This window comes from Balearica regulorum, chromosome Z (genome assembly GCF_011004875.1).
Source record: "Balearica regulorum gibbericeps isolate bBalReg1 chromosome Z, bBalReg1.pri, whole genome shotgun sequence".
Taxonomy (NCBI): Eukaryota; Metazoa; Chordata; class Aves; order Gruiformes; family Gruidae; genus Balearica; species Balearica regulorum.
In genome coordinates this window covers 16,751,913-16,771,811 of record NC_046220.1, presented here as the reverse complement: position 1 = coordinate 16,771,811, position 19,899 = coordinate 16,751,913, and the positions used below count along the sequence as shown (strand labels likewise).

The 19,899-nt window shown below is 52.3% G+C and overlaps 1 protein-coding gene across 8 annotated transcripts in view; it reads left to right on the top strand.

The window, feature by feature from the left end:
- Nucleotides 1–4,185: 4,185 nt before the first annotated feature.
- Nucleotides 4,186–19,899, top strand: part of TDRD7 (tudor domain containing 7) — a 52,166-nt gene continuing 36,452 nt past the window's right edge. Inside the window, exons 1-4 of one of the 8 annotated variants that reach the window (XM_075739914.1) lie at nucleotides 4,186–4,554; nucleotides 7,884–8,105; nucleotides 15,788–15,929; nucleotides 17,386–17,599. In XM_075739914.1, the coding sequence (XP_075596029.1) occupies nucleotides 7,899–8,105; nucleotides 15,788–15,929; nucleotides 17,386–17,599 (563 nt within the window). In that variant the 5' untranslated portion in view covers nucleotides 4,186–4,554; nucleotides 7,884–7,898. Of the gene's footprint in view, nucleotides 4,555–6,942; nucleotides 7,353–7,883; nucleotides 8,106–15,787; nucleotides 15,930–17,385; nucleotides 17,600–19,899 lie in introns of those variants that run through there. The other 7 variants (XM_075739911.1, XM_075739915.1, XM_075739910.1 and 4 more) reach the window with 7 other exon arrangements.

The following is a 19,899-nucleotide window of genomic DNA, read 5'->3' as shown; positions in this document are numbered from 1 at the left end:
GTGTAACCAAAGGCTTGTAGGCAAGTAACCGTCTGCAATTGTTCCTTGTGTTAGGCTCGGTCTGCAAAAAGACCGTGGTGTATAACCCAGGAACTTGCACAAACTTGCACCAGAGCTCAGTAGAGCGAGACAGCTCACGAAGCTGTCCCTGCCCACTCCTCGCTATCCCAGCCACCAGATCATGGTACAGACCAGTCTGAAGGCAAGCCTTCCCAGCTCTGTGGCTCACTCACCAACAGCTGGGAAATGTCCAGGAGCACCTTCTTAAACTGCCTCTCAGCTGTTCAGGTTCGCACACTGCAAGCATCCTCAGCAGTCTGCCCAGGTTACTCTCCATCTCGTGGTCATCTTACAGCAAAGCATTGGACACAGACTTCTTACTGTCTGGGGAAACAAGGCAATGGGTGCTCCTTCGCTCTTTCCTGCACATGGGCATCTCTATGTCTTCTGCCCCTGACCCTGTGCCCTGAATGTCCAATACCCATCAGTGTGTTCCCTCACTCCCACCTTCTGGCCTTGCTTTGGGCAGTTTCTTCCAGATTAGTAGTTTCTGTCTTCCTTCAGGTGCTCTTGTTGTAGTCCTTCTGCAGCACTGGCATTTGCTGGCCTCTCTCACAACTTTCAAAGCCTCTTTCACTTTTCTGTGACTTGCCAGTGTCCTGACCTTCTCCTCTGCCCTTTTCTTTGGCTCATCTGCCTGCTCCTGTCTCTGGTTTCTGACCACATCACTGGCACTATGGCTCTGATCCCGCACTCCCTCCCAGTGCTGGAGTCACAGCTACCTCTTGTCATGGTGGGAACAAGCCTTGGAGCTGCTTGCCCTCCTCCTCCTTGGCAGCTGGGGACTCCAGGTCACCACTGCCTGCTCCTGCCAAGAGTGGAGCAGGTTTGGCTGCAGCCTCTGGCACAGCAACCAGCCATGTCCTCCCTTGGCCTCCCCCATGGCTCCACCTCCTTCCAGGGGCAGTGGGGGAGCTGCTAGAGCCACTCCGGCTGGTCTAATTTGTCAGGAGGAGTGTAGGGAGAAAACCCTACTGGCTTTGCCAGGGCTCCAGCTGGACACAAGGACATGCTGGACATGGTCCATAATCAGAGCCTCCCCACAGCTGCTGGGGAGACCTCATGGGTGATGGTGTATGTGAAGCTCCTTGTGCCCAGGGACCTGAGGGCTACCAGTCTAGGGTGGACTTGAGGCTGGTGCTGGAGGTGTGGCCGACACTGTGGCAGCAGCCAGGCTGAGATGCCAAGGGACTTCCATCATGCTTGCCGAGAGCATGGCAACCACATGTGGTCATAGGCATCCATGCTGCATGAGGCCTGGGCAAAGCTGGTAAGCTCATGTAGAAGCTGCTTGGTGCCACTCATAAAGCTGTATGGGCCTAGCAGTGGCCTGGCTGTCCAGGTTGTATCTCCTCATGTTCATCAGGAGAGTGAGCTTAAGGACAGCTGCTAGTATCTGGTGGGTGCTGAAGAGGCCCTCAGTTCCTGCTGTAGGCACAGGGCTGTGATCCCTTTGCCCCCCCCCCCGCACACATGTAGGGAAGGCATGCTCTGAGGGGTTAAGGAGAGGCTCCACGTCCTTGAAGCTTAGGGGACAATAATGGAGTGACTGGCCACACCTGTTGCAAAAGAAGCCAAACTCATTTCAATACCAGAGGGAACCAGAGGATGCCTTTGTTTCAGGCAGACTGGCTGAATCAGGTAAGCATAAAGAAAAGTTGTATGGCTGTCCCTGACTTAAGGAAATGCAGACTTTCAGCAGAAGAGTACACCCCTAACTAGTTTTAGGGATATACTTATTGTTAAAATAACACAGCTTGAGTATGCATTAGGTCTGTTTAATGCTATGACCCTGTGACTCCAACATATACGTATTTTATTATTTTTTTTTACACAGGTAACTGTAACAGGTATTTAACGTATTGTTTTACATTTTTCTGTAGACCCTTGTCATTCTTGCAGCACAGGACTTTGCCTGCTGTGACTCCACCTACGACTAAGAGCTCGAGCAGTGCAAACACCATAAAGTCTGAGGCAACCCCGAGGAGCTGAGCTACATGTCCTGCCAGAATAACCTCACTCCACAGTGGTTGTACCTTCAAGTTCCACATGCGTATGGCTCGCTCCACCAGACCCAGAGGATGAGGAAGGAAGAAATATGCTCCCCACCACAGCATCTGTTGGACGAGGTCTCTTTAGCTGCATGAGTTCTCAGCTTGGCTCTACACTTATCATAGTAATTTAGCAAGTATAACCGTTTTGTGCTTTACATGACTTATGTGAAGCTGTTAACAAAACAATGGCTCAACTCTGTTCTGAGTTTAGAAGGCCTCAGGCTGGGGGCTGTGAAGCTTGCTCTGCGAACTTTTCTTGGCCTGCCTGCAACTTTGTTTTACTTGTTTTAGCTATGACAGCTAAATTTACTAGGTTGATGTGGTATTTTTCCTTATCTTCATCCAGTGTGATCATAATTTTGTAAAGAGAATAGTTGGAAGTATTTTTTCTATGTTGAATGAGATATTTGCAGCACTAGCACAATGATATAGTGAGAAAAATACAGGACTGCTGTGATACTGAAGGCCTTGAGAAGTTAGAGCAAGAAGCATAGAGGAGTACAGACGTTAAGTGGGACACAGACTTCACATTGCAGACTCCATGGCAATAAACTCAAGCAGATCAGCATAGGGAGTGTATATGTGGCTCATCCCAACAATTAGTACAAAAATGTCAAAAACAATGAACAAAGGACCTCTAAAGAAAGAGCGCCAGGCTTCAACTGCCTGCAACCCACATACTCCTTCCTGGCAATTAGGGATAGCCAGTGATGTGACGATAAGCACATTCTAGAGACCAGTAATGAGATTCACAACTATACTGTGATTCCACCGTATACTGGAAATGCTATAGCCTGTGAAATGTATGTGTATTTATATTGTGATTGATGTATTACCCTACTGAAAGGAAAACCCTTGTAAATGCAAACAGCCTCTATTAAACATCAGACCCTCCATGTGCAGAGTATCTAAAAACGTTTGGTCAGAGAATACTAGACTCTGACAGGAAGTAGTCTCTGGAGGCTGTCATGGTTGTGGCAGAAGAAGGCTGTCACCAAGTCTTGGTGGTAGTCATCATTGGGAGCCCTTTGTAGGCACAGCCCAGGTGAGGTTCAGCATCTCCCCCTCTGCCCTGCCATGTCGCCTGCAGTCTCCCTCTGTAGAGCCAGCCTCTGGCTGGGCTGTGGCAGCCCTCCATCGATCCTCCATCATGCAGCTTGCTCTGATGTTGCCTGCAACCTGTCTCTCAGAAGTGGATGACATTTGCAGATAAGGAAATGCTGCTGCAGGTAAGCTGCAGGGTGGCAGGGCCCCCTGATGTCAGGGTGTGAGGGGCTCTCCATTGTGGCAGTGGGCAACCTAGCCAACTTCACAAGTCCTGATGGTGTACGGCTGATGACCATCTCCTGCCTGTGTGGGGCACTAATCAGCCATGTTTGGAATGCTGGAGGACACAATGAAAGCTGAACCTGTGGCATCTACAGGTTTCAAGTATGCAGCATTGCTAGAGGTGCCCACACAGACCTCTGGAGCTGGGCAGCTGCCTGGGTACAGGTGAGCAGGCACAGCCCCGCCGAGGGGGTGCTGCAGGCCCAGGGCGGTGCCGACAAGGCCCAGGTGATGCTTGGGCCCCCAGCCCTCAGCTCCTCTTTGGAGAGTGCACCCATGCAATGGTTTTGTACAGGTGTCAACAGAGAGATTTAACCACAGAATTAAATTCAGTGAAGTTTTCAGTACTCAAAAATTGAAGCAATGAATTAATTTAAAGCCTGTGTTCTCTGTAGAAGAGACACACTTAACTGTCATTCCTCAATCTGTCAAGAAGGCAATTTTAGCTGCGGCCTTGTCACAGGACTGAGGTTCCCATAGGAAGAGGCGCCACCGGTGGGGCGGGAGATCCCCACCCCCCGGGGCAGGAGATCCGCATCCCCCGGAGCCCCGGCACGGCCCCAACATGGCTCCCGCCGCCTCAGCGGGCATCCCCTCACGCGGGCCACGTGGTCCCTTCCCGGACGGCGGGAGGAGGCAGGTGTCGCGCATGCGCCGCGCAAAGGCATGACAAGACCGCCCGGCGCATGCGCGCGGGGCTCCCCCGGGCGGGGGGCGGGTGGTGCGCTGTAGTTGGCGGTGGTTGGGCGCGAGCGGGCGGTGCTGGGTGGGGCCGTGCGGCTGCTCACTCGGCACGAAGGGAGCGGGTACCGTCGCTGCGCCGTCCCCTCACAGGGAGGCGACAGCGCTCGGCCTGGCCCCGGCACCGGCCAGTCCCGCGGCGGAAGCAGTGGCGGCGGCGGCAGCAGCAGCGGCAGCAGCAGCAGCGACAGGGGAAGCGGCTTTGGCTGGTGTCCGAAAGCCCCTGGTTTGAGGTGGTGGTAAGGAAACAGCTGAGCCCTCCCGGGCTGGGGGGAGAGGCTGTGTGGAGGGTCAGGCTCTGCCTGTCAGCGAGAGGCTGCTTCTCCGCAGTGGCTCCGTTGTGACAGAGAAGGTGTCCCGACTTCAGCGGGTTAGTGACAGCTTGGTACATTCAGAGGAGAGTTGTGTTCCACAGAGTTGTGTTTGTAGTCTTTTAAAAGTATGGCTGTTCGGGAGTTCATCCTTCTAAGCAAGAAAACTGTCCTCACTTCCTTTTTTTGTTAGCCTGAGTAATAATCTGCAGCGTGGAGAATGTTTTGCAACTGGAGTCTGGTAATCTCTTTTAAGCATATTGGAAAAAAAGTTTCTGTTTAGATGTCAGAGAAGACTGCTTTGAACGATGTGCCCAGACTTACTGATAGAGGCTCCTCGGGCTGTGTTTCCAATGAAGTGTCCTGCCATCTGGATGCAGCAAGCCACTGGGTGAATGTCACAACTGTTGAATGACCTAACCTTACAGCAGCTCACCACAAAAAGAATTTTAAAAAAGCTTCAGAAGCCACTCTGAGCTACTGCTAATTAGCTTTCTGCTAATGTATCACTGTGTTACTTATTGTCACCGTTACTGCATTGCAATTCTTCTGCATTATTGCTAGCTGTAGGAATGGGAACATTGTTCAGGTTTAAGCTAAGGCTGTACTCAGTTTAACCTTTGTACCTCAGTATGTGTCATCTCGTTTAACTAAGTGAATTGTCCTCATGACTGCTCCTCATATAATTTAGGAGGATGTATTTTATGGTGTCCTGTTTGCTACTTCTGATCTAACTCAGTTCTTTAGTATCGGTGTAATACAGAGCTATCTGCTGGTGGTTAGATGTTGTCCCCCACATCCCTGCCCCCTTTCTTTTTTTACTGAAGTTTCCTTTTTTTTGAATCGACATTTGAAACTGCCTTCCCAGGTTGTTGTAAGTTTTCTTCCTTGTTGCTCCAGTTGTAATGGATATTTCATTAATTTTTCCTGAGCAGTAAGTTAAATTCAGGTAGTCCAGGTAAGAGGACTTTCAAAAGCCATATTAAAGAAATAAGACTTTGGATATATCATTTTAAAGAGAAAATAGAGAAAAAGGCCCCAATATGCTTTTCATTGACTTTTCCATGTCTCTTGTATGCATGTGACTAGGAACACAATTGCAAACAAAACTGCATTTTTGGTGCAGTTCTGAATGTTTGGGGGTTTGGTTTTTTATATGATTGAAACTTTAATACCAAGTGGAGCCTTGCACATTTGTCCAACAAGTGATGTCATCACAACACTGAGTGAGTCCAAAGGAGGTACGGATCTCCTGTCAGTCTTTGGGGGGCACCCTGTGAAGCTCTGTTCAGCAGGTGCTAAATCTCTAGCAGGATGAGGGAAGGACCCAAATGCCCAGCGTGGCTGCCGCCCATTGCCATCTGGAGGTGTGCAGGTGGTTGTGTTCAACGTGTGCTCCGTTCCTGGGTGCAGTCGGGCCGTGGCCCGTAGTTGAGCAGGGGGTGGGTGCTGTGAAGGCAGCTGTGGTAGAGGTTGTTCCGGGATCGGTCAGTGAAACACGCTGGACCGGCAAGGGCAGGAATTGCTGGGTTAAGGAACCGTGCATGTGTAAACAAACACCTGTATATGCAGTGCTGTCTGTGTAGGTGTGTGTGCGTACCTGTGTGTTAATATACGCGTACGCAGACACAGTCAGGTTAGTAAAGTGCTGTGTGTGCATAAAGTAAAACCGTTCAAAGAACGGTGAAGACTAGGACTTGGTGCTGTGCTTCCTTGCCTGGCACCTGAGTTGGACTGTCGTGCGCTTGGTTGCGGGAGAGTAGAGAGAGCGTTAGTGTCTGTGTGTGGACTGAAATGTGCGGCACGGCGCCTGAAACGTGCTGAGGATTGGGATTTGTCTTCCTTTTGGACTTGGTGCGTTGCCCAGGGTGACTTCCCCTAAAAAAGGGAAACGGTGAGGGCAGAGGGGCTGCTTCTGCAGAGAGCAGCACGGACTAACTTAACGTGGCATCGCGCATAGCGGTACCGGGCTTGCCGGCAGCTGCGTGGTGCTGCTGCCATTCGGAGAGAGCACCGTGCAGGTACGCAAGTGGCAGCTGCCTGCCTTCGTGTGCTTGGAGGTGAGGGACTCGGCTGTTGTGTCCTGAGCTGGAGAGGCTGGAGGAGAGTGAGGTCGCCTTCTCCCGAACCACTGACTCTGCTCGTGTTGCGCATTAGCTGCTGGGAGGTGCAGAGGAAGCGTTTCAAGCACACGAGCGTGCTCAGTGTTAGGGCTGGATCCTGCGTGCAGCCCATGCTCTGAGAGCAGGGTTGGTCCCGGGTCGTGCGAGAGCTCTGTCTGGCTTCGGTCCCCAGTTGTGGCGGGGAGGTTTCTCTGGCAAGAGCCTGCCCCTGCGGCGGGTGAGCGTCTGCGGGAAGAATGCCTGGCCAGGAGCGCCGAGCCTGCCCGTCAGCACTTGTGCCTGCATCTCCCCGTTGTCCCGTGAGCGTAGCTGGCCAGCCCTGGAGAAGTGTGTGCAGGCCTATGAGCTGAGGGGCGTGGGAGGGCTTTAGGTAGCTCTGCTGCCCGCTTTGAAACCACCTCCGGTGCTGCTCAGCCGTCCCAGGTGGGAGACCTTGCTGGCAAGCAGGTCTTCTCCTGAAGCGTCCTGCCAGTAGTCTAGCAGCCCGTGGCACCGGGGAAGGTGCTGTCGGAGATTGAAGCATCGAACTGCTTGCACCTTTACCAGCACCACAGTGGCAGTTGCGCGCTTCTCCGGGTGGAGCAGTTGCCCGGCAAGGAGAAGGGGAGGTGTTGGCGCTGGCTGTGTGCTGCTCCTCCTGTGTGCAGCCCCCGGCTTGCAGGGAGCAGGTTTTACTTCTGTTGGGTTTCTCTCTGAAGAGGCATCTGTGGACTCGAGGCGTCGTGCGCCTGTGGGTAAGACGTGGCATGGCCCGGGTGCATGCTGTTTCCACGGTGGAGCTGGCGTGCCTCGTGGGCGTTGGTGTGGGGATGTGGGGCTCGCATGAGGGAGGATCAGCCGTGAGCTCGGCGTCAGAGTGGTGCATGAGGGGAGGGTGCACTGCGCGCGCCACGGTGGGGGGCAGTGGGTCCCTGCCCCACTTCCAGTGGAAGTCCTGGCCCTTCAGGCAGTGATGTGGGCCAGTTGCCTGGCAGCCCCACCCTTCTTCTGGCCACGTGGTCTGTAGTGATTGGCTGGCACAGCCAGCCCATGCACAGGGGCTTCTGTGCTCCTTCAGCTGCTTCTTTTGACAATGTCACGCCCCGTCTGCTTCATACCACGCTGTGCTTGGCCCCTACAAGTGTACCCAGAAGTACCAAAGTCTCCAGGTGATAGGCCATTGAACCGCTGAATTCTTGCTTGTTTGGGGAGGGAGGTTGAATAGTAAAAGCTGGTATTTTTAGGCTCTGTGTGTAAAAATAATTTTTTTTTCTTTTGGGGTGGAGGGGCTATAGGTGAAGATGCAGGAGCCAGAACTTATCGCAAAAACACTGCGAGCTGTTCTTCATCCCTTTAAAAATGGCATACCTTTGTCAGAGCTTCAGGGTGAATACAAATCCCTGACCGGCGAGTGGATTCCTTTCAGGCACCTAGGACATGGCACGCTGGAAGGCTACTTGGAGAGCATCCCAGGAGTGGTCAGAATGGAAGGGAACAAAATGGGAGAGGTAAGAATCAGTCACGGTTCAGAAATGGCTCTTGTGTTTGTAAAGCGTGCGTGGTTCATACCTTTACCTCTGCTTGCGCCATGGATTTCTGAGAAAAGTGCTGTAGCATGCGTGTGGTGCGCTAATGCTGGGAGAAGTGGAAGCTGTGGCATAGACCAAGTGTCCCTTATTTTCCTGCCTCTGCGTGCAGACGAGGAGGTTGTGTTTGCAAAAGGTGGAAGGTTGCGGGGCATTTTCCTGGAAACAGGAGTTTTGGCTGGAAAGGCAGTTTGTGTCACTGTAGCCCTCTGGTCCCTGTCTCAGCATTTCTAACTCGGGGGGGGGGATATTGGTGGGCTGTCCTGGGACCTTAAAGAAAGTTAACTTGTCTGTCTTGATCATTTCTTCAGGGTGGGGTTTACCATCATCTTTTTCGTACAGTGAAACTGTTGTGCGTGCTGTTCCTTATAGGCCTGACAGTGCTTGCTTTAGGCTTAGCACTCTTGTTTGTCATGAGTTGCAGTGCCGCAGGATTGTGAAGGCTTGCAAGGTGAGGAAGAGCCCATGCAAGTGAGGTGCCTTGAAGCAGGAGTTGCAACACCTCAGCTTAGCAAGCGTGCAGGGGACAAGTAGTGCGGAGGTCAAGGAGAAGGTGGAGCAGAGCTCAGCAGAGAATATTAGTGTGGTGGGAGAGTTTTCCCTTATTCCTTGGGACTTGCTGCACTAGCCTGTGTCTCCTGGTGGCTTCCAGCTTGGAAGCAGCTTGCCAGGACCACAAGCCTCCTTGTCTCATAGCGTGGAGTTCCTGGTTTTGAGTCAGAAGGCATTCCCTTGATGGTTGGCATAGCTGCATGACTTGTAGATGATCTGTTTGAGTGGAGAGCTTGAAGCCTGTTCCTTGCTGGAGCCATGTCTGGGTTCCTGAAGTCTGTGTAGACTGTGGGAAAGCAGAAAGCTAGCAGACGTTTGGCTGTCACAGCATCTCTGAAGAGGCAGCACTTAAGGCTGAGCTCCCTTGTTGGCTCAGCTGGATTGGGTTGACATCTGGGAACTCAGAAACAGGTCTTCCTGGTTAGCTGTGGAGAGTGTGACGAGAGGTGTCCTGAGTTTTGTGCTGATGTCTGGAAATGTGGCTGGGTTTAAACAAGAGGATCCCTTGCTGCATTTTTACAACTGTCAGAATGTGCCTTTTTGCAGCAGGTGTCCAAGACTGGGGTTCTTTTTTGCTTGCTCCGAGCCTGCATCAGTTGCGGTTTCATCAGTAACATGAATGCAGGTACCTCTGGGAACATTTGTGATGCTGCACTTTAATGCTTCCTCATGGTGGCTTTGGCATACAGCCATCTGTTTCTAGCTAGGGTCTTGCAGGGTGTAATCTGGTATCCTCCCATTCCCTTGAGAGCCTTGCTTATCCTCTGATATATTATGTGCTGAGAGCCTTGTGGACTCTTGGATAGCGCTAGAGGCGATGCCTTCTCTGCGGCAGCTGTAAGGAGAGAGTGAAACGTGGCTTTAGGACGTGGAAAGGGAGAAAGCTACTAAACAGGAATCTTGAGGTAGTTGAGCAGGACTTACTTTGGTTTAGGAGTGCCGACTGTGTTCTGCATGACTGAAGCAACTGAGAGGAAGCATCCTGCGAACACTTGGGAGGCGCCCACATTGCTGTTCATGACCCTCCTGTTGCTGCTGCCCAGAGCTTCCCCTGGGCAGACGTTGAGCAGAGGGTGGCAAGTGTGGTTATGCACTGGCATGGACTGGTAACTACCTGGGACTGCTCCCGCATGCTTTCCTGGTCCAGGACCTCGGCTGTACTTCAGTACAACGTTTTGCTCTATGTTCACATCTCTCCAGAATATTTGAGCTCCATTATAAGCTGACATCGTAACTCAAGAGTCCACAAGCCTGCTGCAAGAGCATGCAGTCATGCAGTCTCTCTTCCTGGCTCTGGGAGTAGTCTGACCTCCAGAAAGGCTGCCAAGATCCTTGCCTCTTTCTTTAATCCCTTTGGGGACAGTGGGGCAGGAAAGCAAGATGCGCTCACACACGCAGAGATCTGCTCGCAGCTGATGATCCTGGCTGCAGGCTAGGTAGTCCTAAAAGGACTTTCCTTAGTGCTAGAGCAGCTGTCCAAGACCTACCACAAGAAATACACTAAACAAACAATCCTATAAAGTAGATAATACAAATTGGTCTCAGAGCGCTACATGTTACATGCTCCTTCAATCGAACGACTTGGGCAAGATGAATATTGCCTGGGTAGCTGATGCTTAACAGACTGCTTGTGCTGGAAAGGCAATGATATAAATTGTCCCCTGTTCCTCTTACTACTGAATATTAATTTAGCCGCCTTGAATATAGGAGAAGTGAAGACTGACAATTATTCCTTCATGCGATAGGTGTGTTCCCCAATTTCCACACAGGATGAGGATTAAACTTAGTATACAGAAAACACTGCAAGGGGTTTCAAATTGACATACTGGGTACCTGCAACAGGTGGTTGTGTCATTTCAAGGAGCCCTGCTTTGCTTTGCCTCCTGTTCGGTTACAAGCAGCGTATGGTTATACCTTCCTCTAAGGAAACTTTGACTTCTACTCGAATAACTAGGCTCCTGCAAAAAGAGGAATTTGAAGACTGCTTTGCTCTGCTGCAAGTGAATTCATCCACCCCATCTCTTTTTACATCTGAATTCATTCTAACGATCATGTATGCTAAACTTAAAGTCCCTATGATGTGAAAACAAGGGAAGAAAACACTGAAAATAACTTACGACATTAGTGACAGGAAAAACCTGAAACGTATCAAAGATGTGAAAACATGCATTTATGAAACTATGATAAACTATGTATGAACAAAAAAGTCTTTTATGTTGAGACTTTGAGAACAGAGCAGACCTGAAGGTGATCCATCCCACGTGCATCCACGTGAACAGGGAAATGCCTTGTTAGCCAGGAGCATGAGGAAAGCTCTTCTCTGGAAATGGGCGCTTCTCTGAAGTGCTTGTACACGACTGCCCACAGCATGGGGCACAACCAGGAGAAACTAGAGGTTTGCACGCTGTTCAAGGCTGTGGTCTCGTCGGGTTTCCGGAGAGCTGTTGTGACAGCTCGCACACAGGAGCATCCTTCCAAAGAAAGTCCCTAAAGTACCCAGTTAGCGTGCTGTGGTGGATGGACGCAGGCTGCTGAGGAATGACAGGCTGGAATGACAAGAGGAGCAAGTTTCTGTGACCCCCTCCAAGTGTGAAAGCAATGGAGATGCTTGGAGTTCTGCCCTGGGACGGATGATGAGCCAGAAAGAGCTTGTGGGTTGTGGCCTGACCAGTGTATGGCAACACGGTGGCTATCTGTTGCAAACGCTCTAATCGGGAAGAAGTGGTAGATGAAGCAGATGATGCCTTCTTCTGACAACTGCAAGAAGCCTCAGATTTGCGGCCGTGGTTCTCGTGGAGGCCTTGAGCTACTGCCATACTTGCTGGAGGGACAAGACGGCCAAGCATGAGCAATCCAGGACGTTTCTGCGGTGTGCTGATGACAACTTGCTGACACAAGTGATGAGTTGATGGTGGGAAATGCTCTGCTGGACCCGATTCTTACAAACAAGGAAGAACTGGTTGGAGATGTAAAGGCTGGGGACAGCGATCACAAGCTGGTGGTGTTTGGGAGCCTGAAGGGAGGGAAATAAGGCAAATAGCAGTATTAACAAGCCAGGACTTCAGGAGAGCAGGCTTTGGCCTGTTTGGGAATCTGCTTGGAAGAGTCCCATGGAATACAGTCCTGGAGAGAAGAGTGGTCCAGGAGAGGCAGTGGATTTTCAAGGATTGCCTCCTCCAATTTCAAGAATGGCCTCTCCCAGCAATCGAGGGGAACAAAGCAGAGGTGGCAGGAACACTGCATGGATGAGCAAGTCGTGCCTGACAAAACTCAACCATAAAGAGGAAGCATGCATGAGGTAGGAGGAGGGAGAAATGACCCAGGAGGAATATAGAGACACTGCCCGAAAAAAAAGCATGCGTGGGCTTAAGAAAGACTGCATTTATTATTGACCAGTTCAACCACGTGAAAACCAAGATGGAGTGCCATCACCTTCAGAACAGCTCCCAAAGCACTGCCAAGTCCAAGAGCATCCTTCCAAAGAAAGTCCTTAAATTACCTCGTTAGCTGTACAGACAACAGGAGAAAGTACAGGAACAACAGAAAAACTAGAAGAAAGAAGGTAGAGCAAATGAAGAATTACAACCCTTTGCTGTGTTTCGTTTCACTAACGCGTTATCAAATCCATGCTCAAACCATGGAGCACAGGTTGTTGCACAGACGTCTCTGAAAGGTTGAAGAGTTAAGAATTTCAGGTTCATCTTTCATACAGATGAGTCAAGACCCAGTCTGGTACAGTCCACTGCATGACAAAGTTTCACTCTTATTTAAGTGACTGTTTTAAAAGCCAGGCTCAGTAGGCAGACATGGATGAACGAGGAGCTCCTGACTTAACTCTGCCATTAAAAGCATGCCCACAAGAGGCAGATGTGGAGTTGGGTGAAGTGGAAGGAACATAGAGGCACTGTCCAAACACGCAGGGCTGGGCTTAGGAAAGCAAAAGCCCACAAAGAGCTGAATTTGGCAAGGGACGTGAAGTGCAGCAAGACCGATTTCTGCAGGTATATCAATAGCAATAGGATGACTAGGGAAAACGTGGGCCTACTGAGGAATGGCAAGGGGGACCTGACCTCCTGGAGAAGGCTGAGGCACTGATTGTCTTCTTTGCCTTGGTGTTTACTGGTGAGACCAGCCATCAGTGATCCCAAGGCTCTCCTGAGACTAGTGCAAAAGTGCTCAGTGGAGGAGGATTAGGCTAGGGAACGTTTAAACAAACTGGACATGCACAGTTCCGTGGGTCTGTTGCAACGTACCCACAGGTGCTGAGGGAGCTGGCTGGTGGTGTTGCAAGACCACTCTCAATTATCTTGGAAAAGTCCTCGTGGTTTGTGGGAGGTTCCTGAGGACTGGAAGAAAGCAAGTATCACCCTTCCCTTCAGGAAGGGTGGGAAGGAGGATCTGAGGAAGCACACGCTGATCAGCCTGACCTTGATCTCTGGGAAGGTGATTGAGACCTAATCCTGGAAAGCTGTTCCAGACACGTGAAAGACAGGTAGAAGTAGGCAGTATGGATTTATAAAGTGAAAAACATATGTGCCAAACTGATACCCTTCCAAAATGAGATGACTGGTCGGGTGGATGGGGGGAGAGCACTGGATGTAGTTTATCTAAATTTTAGTAAGGCCTTTGACTGTCTCTCCCATAACAGTGGCACAAAACCCATCAAGATGCTAGTCACCAGTGGTGTGCTCCAGGGGTTGATGCTGGGGAAATGCTGTCGAACACGTTCATCAGTAACCTAGATGATGGGACAGAGATCATCCTCAGGAAGTCTGTGGGTGATAGGAGGGACTGACAGAGCAGATGGGCGTGCTGCCATTCAGAGACACCTCAACAAGCTGGAGAAATGGAACAACAGGAACCCAGAACCCTATGACGTTTAGTGCAGGGAAACGCCAAGCCCTGCACCTGGGGAAGAGTAACCCCATGCACCTGTACAGTCTGGGGGCTGACCAGCTGGAAAGTAGCTTGGCAGAGAAATTCCTGGGGGGTTCTGGTGGACACGAAGTTCACAGTGGGCAGCAATGTACCATTGCAGCAAAGGAGACCAACAACATACTGGGTTGCGTTAGGAAGAGTGTTGCCAGCACACCAACAGAGGTAATTATTCCCCTCCGCCCTAGTGAAACAACATCTGGGAACCCGTGCCCAGTCCCGTGCTCCCCAGAACAAGAGAGACATGGACACACTGAAGCAAGTTCAGTGAACAGCCAAAAAGATGATGAAGGGGCTGGAGCATCTTTGATAGAAGGCTCAAAGAGCTGGGACTATTCATTCTGGAGGAGAAAAAGCTCAGGAGGATCTTATCCATGTGTATTAATGGAGGGAGTTAAAAGCCATGGAGGTAGACTCCATCTCCAGTTCTCGGTGGTATCCAGTGAACAGACAAGAGACAACAGGAGGAAAGTGACATACAGGTAATTCCATTTAAACATTAAAACCCCCACTTTTTTACAGTGAGGGTGACTGAACACTGGAACAAGCTGTCCAGAGTGTTTGAGAAGTCTCCATCCTTGGAGACAGTCCACCCCAGATTGGACAATATCTGGAGCAACTAGGTCTAGTTGATGTTGCTCTGAGCAGAGGTACTTTATGAGATGGTCTGTAGAGATGTCTGCCAGCCTCAATTCTTCTGTGATTCCTTGCATTTAACCACTGAAGCGGTGAAGCTGCTGGTATGCTTTTTGCATAGGTGCTGACAGCGCCGCGGGTATGCTGTCTGATATCTAGGCAGGAGCTCCTCTGATAGGAGAGCTGTCCCTCAGAAGGAGAGGACCTCCCTCCAGTGGCTGTATGTTGAGCCAGCCCAGTGCAGATGCTGGGTGTGCAGTGGAAGAGGAGGAGGAGGGGAAGGGTGAGCTGGAGTGCACGGCTGGAGGCCAAGAGCGTTGCCTTGTTCCTAGCGTTGTCATCATCCCTTGCGCATATTTCCCTGGGCTATTTGGGTCAGCCTGAGGGACCGAGGAGAGCTCTCAAGCAAGCTGTTGCTGTGTAGCAATTGCTTCCCTTTCTGTCTTGGTACTCGATTTTTGTGCTTTCGTTGCCCTGTCTCCTTTGTGAGAAAATTTCCTTTCTGGAGCTGCTGTTAGTGAAATTTCAGAGGTGCTGGCCAAGTCCCTGAGTTTCTCCTGTGCTAAATTGTCAATGGCTCTGCTTGTTGGGGGCCATGGTTATGAGGGTAGCGGTGCTGTGCGTGAGGACCCCCTTTTCAGCCTGTACCACCACCATATAGACAGAGCATGGCTGAGACCCACCACGAGACCCCTGAGACCAGAGACTCCCATTTTTCACTGGGACGGGGTTGGGAGGCTGCCTGTGTCCTTGTGCAGCCCTGGAGGAGTACTCATCCAGCTGCCTTTGCAGGCTGCTAGCAGTTGAATGGCTCAAAGCTTTGGGCTTACATCTCCTCGGTGAGGCAGAGTGCATGCTAGGCACGTGGTTTGGAGGCTTGCCAAAGCAGGGTCCCTGCATCCATTCAAGGGGTGGCCTGTGGCAGCATTGCTGAGACGTGACAAGGGGAGGTCAAGGCAAGAGGCTGTTAAGGAGGCCAGGGAGGTGGCCGTGGGCTTGCCTGAGGCCGGGCTGTTGTTGGGGGCCAGCTCGGTGCCTGCAGGGCAATCTGTGCAGCCAGGGTGCCCGTGCTGTTTCTTTGGCAGTCCGGTACGGCAGGGTCAGAGCTCCTGTCGAGCCTTGGCAGGAGGAGCTCGGGCAGCCTGGAAGCCCGTGGCTTCCCAGTGTTGTAAAGCAAGATGGTGGGCCTGTGGGATGGGTGTGAGAAGCCAGGCTGTTCCCTGGTGGGGTCCAACCTAATGAGGGAAGGTGATGGAGATGCTCTGGCTGTCTGCTTTGCTGATTTCTGAGGTGCAATGCAAGAGGAGAGGGAGGTCTCCAAAGGTCTGTGTCTGCTGCCAAAGCCTTTGCTGAACTGCCAGCAGGCCCACACGACCCAGCAGTTATGGGAACAGAAATGGTTGCAAGTCCTTCTGAGGGCTGTGGGTGAGCTTGTGCCTCACTGACTGTTTTCCTTCGTGTCCCCTTCCTTTTCCAACAAGGTCATTTGCCATGCTGTTGCTTGCAGCGAGACTGTGCCACTTGCTCAACTGGTGGCCCGGCAGAGGAGTTCCAAGAGGAAAATGGGACGGCAAGTGAACTGCCAGATGAGGCTGAAGAACACATCTCCAGTCACGTTAGCAGGTAAGCCCTGAGCAGCGGTGGAGGGCCTGCCTTTGTGAAAGAACTGTGCAGCCGCCAGAGCAAAAGTCTCGGCCATGAGGGTGTGCCACTAATGGCCATGACTTGTGTGGTCCCGGGGAAGAGTTGTCGCCAAGGGTGCTTGGGCTTGCAAGCTGTGGTCAGCGAGGGAGGCCTTCTTGAGCAGTATGTGAGAAACAGTTCTTGAAGAGAGAGTTCTTGGAGGACGTTTGGCTTCACTTCCCCCTGCCCGTGCTTGTGTGCTTGTGTGCGAAAGGTGGTTGAGATGTGGGTGAGAGGTGTGGCAATGAGCCTGCTCGTTCTGTGAGTCCACGCTCAGCCCTCGTGGAGTGGCAGGGATGCGCCGTGTCCTCACAGTGAGAAGAAGCCCCTGCAGTAGCATCTGTGGCTGTTTCAGCAGCTGCTGTTGCTGGAGCAAGTGCCCTGGTGCCACGACGTTGCTGATGCCCAGGAACTGCCTTTTGTAACCCTGTGCCTTTTGCATAAGCTGCTGCAGCAGTGTCTGTCCAGAGAGCCTGTGGGTCAGCTGTGCCATGGTGCCATGCTGATGTTGTGTTGATGTCAGTGGGGTACCCCAGGATCAGGCCCAGGCAAGGTTCATCTGCTTGCGAATTGGCAGCTTGGAGCAACGGTGGGTCTCACAGTTTGTTTGTATTCCCCTGTTCTTGTCTGTAACGAAGGGTTTACTGCTTCTTGCTCTCCTGTGACCACACCACCAATGTACCCTCTGGTTGGGAAGCTGAACTGGCAACTCATATCGCAGTGAAATGACAAGGACTGCTACGTACATTGGTTCGCTACCTTGCACAGCAATACTCCTCGGAAGCGTTTGAGCCCGCCGCAGTTGGTGGGCCAGCAAGGAAACGACGAGTGACCACGAACTTGTTTATGCTGTTGTGGCCTGAGGGCCAGTGCGGCATGTTCCTCTGCTACATTTGGTGTGATTTGGTAACCTGTGCCGTGTGGTGGCAGTTTGGGCGGAGGAGGGCCACAAGCCAGGGTAGAGAAGCAGAAACCCTCTGGGCGACGGTGCAGGAGGTGGCTGTGGAGGTGGAGTTAGGCTGCGTGTGGCCCACCCATGGGAGCTGCTGCTGCTGCTGCCATTGGGTGGTAAAGGGCAGCCTGACCATGGGTTCCACCGGAGAGGTGACCTGTTGCGGCACCTCACAGGCACGTGGCTTTTCTGAGAGCGTAAGGGGAGATGGGTGTCCTGTCTCTTTCCCAGCTGCGGCGCGGTGGTGGAGATCGTGGTTTGTGAGTCGTTGGGTGCGAGCCACGATGCTGAAGCAGAGACTCACGACTGTGATTGAGAGCATCCTTCTTAACTGCCTCTTGGAAAAATCTGGACTCCCTGGAGGGAGTGATTTGCTGTGCGTGAAGTCTCTTTGGGTTGGGTGGAGGAGAGCGCTACTCACGGCTCCATCTGCAAACTCTTTAGGAAAGCCCAAAGGCACTTTGCGACAGCCCAGATCTTTGAGCAGGCCAGAAGAAGGCAGCAAGAGGCCTGTTCCTCGGCCGCCACGAGGCAGAGGAGTGGCGTGTGGAGTGGTGAAACCCACTATGGAGAGTGCCCGGTCTGCCTTGCCTCCAGCCGCCGGGAGTGGACCATCTAAAGAACTGCCCATGCAGAGGCACGTCACTGTGGTCAACAGGTCAGTGTGCGCACGTGTGTGTGAGCAAGGTGAACGGAAGCGTGTTGGACCCTTGGATGCTGCCACGGTAGCAGTGCGTTTTGGGACGTGGGAATCCAGGCTCACGCCCTTGCAGAAGGTGAAGTTTGAATGTGGGCCAGTACCCAGGAGGGAGACAGGTGACCCTTTGCCTTGTTGGGTGCTGCCGTAGCTACCCCGTGCTCTTGGCCTGCTGCCGTGTCTTCCGGGGAGAAATGTGGCCAGATCTGGTGTCACCCCAAGGGTGTGTGGGGATGTGGCCGTTTCCCAGGCCCGGGAGGGAGCTGTTGTGGCCAGCGCGATAGAAAGCAGAAGGAGGGTTGTGCGTAGGTGACAGACGACGTTGCGTGTTGAGGGTCATGGTTTTCTCCAGGTGGCTGCTGTTTACGTCTTGCCCGAGTTCTCCATTGCAGCGTTGGTGTTTGTTGCCCTTCTCGGCGTGCTCGGACCCAGCAGCTGCCCGGCCGTGTTTGGGTGAACTGAGATGAGGGCTGGAGCTGCGGTTTTGCTGGCTTAGCGGTACATGCTGGTTTCCAGCCCCCTTTGAGCCTCTGTAATCCAGGTGGCTTACCCAACTGCTGCCCCATCACTTCTCTTTCTGTGTTGTTTTCAGCCGCCCTGGGCCATCAGCTGATGGTGGCGAGAAAGCGTTTATTGTTCCTCATTGTGGCTGCGCTAAGTCTGCTGGAGCTGTGATTGTGGTGGTAATCCTCTGCAGGTCGCCGGGATGGGTTAGAAGTCAGCCTTGCATTGAATGGAAACGGCAGCGGTGTGCCGCTTCCAGGGCGGCGGAGCTGTGAAGCGGCACGGAGCAGAGTGACAGCTTAATCCTGCCGTGGTGCCTGCTTTTTCTGGAAGACCCACAGGAAGAGCAGGCGCATCCTGCCCCAGCCGCCTGCATGAGTCCTGTGTACATCAGAGGTCTGGGTGCCGGTGGGGGAGATGAGGATGCGCTCAGAGCACTCGTGAGAGCAGCAGCTGCTTCAGCCGAGAGCTGAAGTGCCTGAGAGCATAGCGTTTTCCTGACAGCTGATAGCACTGCCTCGTAACCTCTGTGTTGCTCCGCAAAGGGCCCTTTGCTATGGCAGTGCTGTGCTGGTCGTGCTTTTTGGGGAGTTCCCTGGCGTGCTGGTGCTGGTGGAGTGGGCAGGTGCCCCGGGGAGGATGAGGCAGCCTTGGCGGGGGCTGCCAGGGGGATCTGCTGGGGCTTTGCTCTGGAGCAGGGCTCCTCTTGAGGGCCAAAGACGCTCCTTGTGTCCATGGGCAGTTGGGCTGTGGCAGTAGCAGCAGCTGTTTGGACGTGCCAGGCAGAAATTTGGAGGAGTAGAGAGGCGGGGGGTGGTGGTGGCGGCCGGAGCCAGAGGCTGTGAGGTGGTTGAGAGGAGAGCAGTGGGAGGAGCAGCGAGGAAGCTGGAGAAGCTGGCAGTGGCTGCATGAGGAGTGGAGGGTTTGGAGGTAGAAGCCAGGGGAGAGAGACGTGCTGCCTGTGGCGAGTGAGGGGAATGAGGATGGGGTCCCAGCAGGAGCGGGGAGACTCGAGATGGGCCTCTTGCTCTGTCCCACAGCTCTTAACATCATGACTTCTTTCGTAGTACTTGAAGATTTGTAATTGTGCTGGTTTTGGCTGGGATAGAGTAAATTTTCTTCATAGAAGCTAATATGACACTATGTTTTGGATTTGTGCTGAGAACAGCGTTGATAATACAGAGCTGTTTTTGTTATTGTTGAGCAGTGCTTACAGAGCCAAGGCCTTTTCTGCTTCTCACACCACCCCACCAGTGAGTGGGCTGGGGGTGCACAAGGAGTTAGGAGGGGACACAGCTGGGACAGCTGACCCCAACTGACCACAGGGATTTTCCATACCATATGGCATCATGCTCAGTATATAAGGGGCTGTGGAAGAAGGAGGAAGGGGAGGGACATTTGGCGTGATGGCGTTTGTGTTCCCAAATAAGCATTACATGTGATTGAGCCCTGCTTTCCTGGAGATGGCTGAACACTTGCCTGCTGATATGCAGTGGTGAACAAATTCCTTGTTTTGCTTTGCTTGTGTGCACGGCTTTTGCTTTACTTACTAAACCGTCTTTATCTCAAATCAGAGGTTCTCTCACTTTCACTCTTCCGATTCTCTCCCCTATCCTGCCAGGGTGTGGGGGGTGGAATGTGAGAGCAGCTGCGTGGTTCTTGGCTACAATAAGGTAGATTTCAGACCTATTCTGGCTCTTCTAATGGAGCATGCTTCATCTTCTGTTGTCATCTTTGTTATTCTCTGGCAGGTTCCC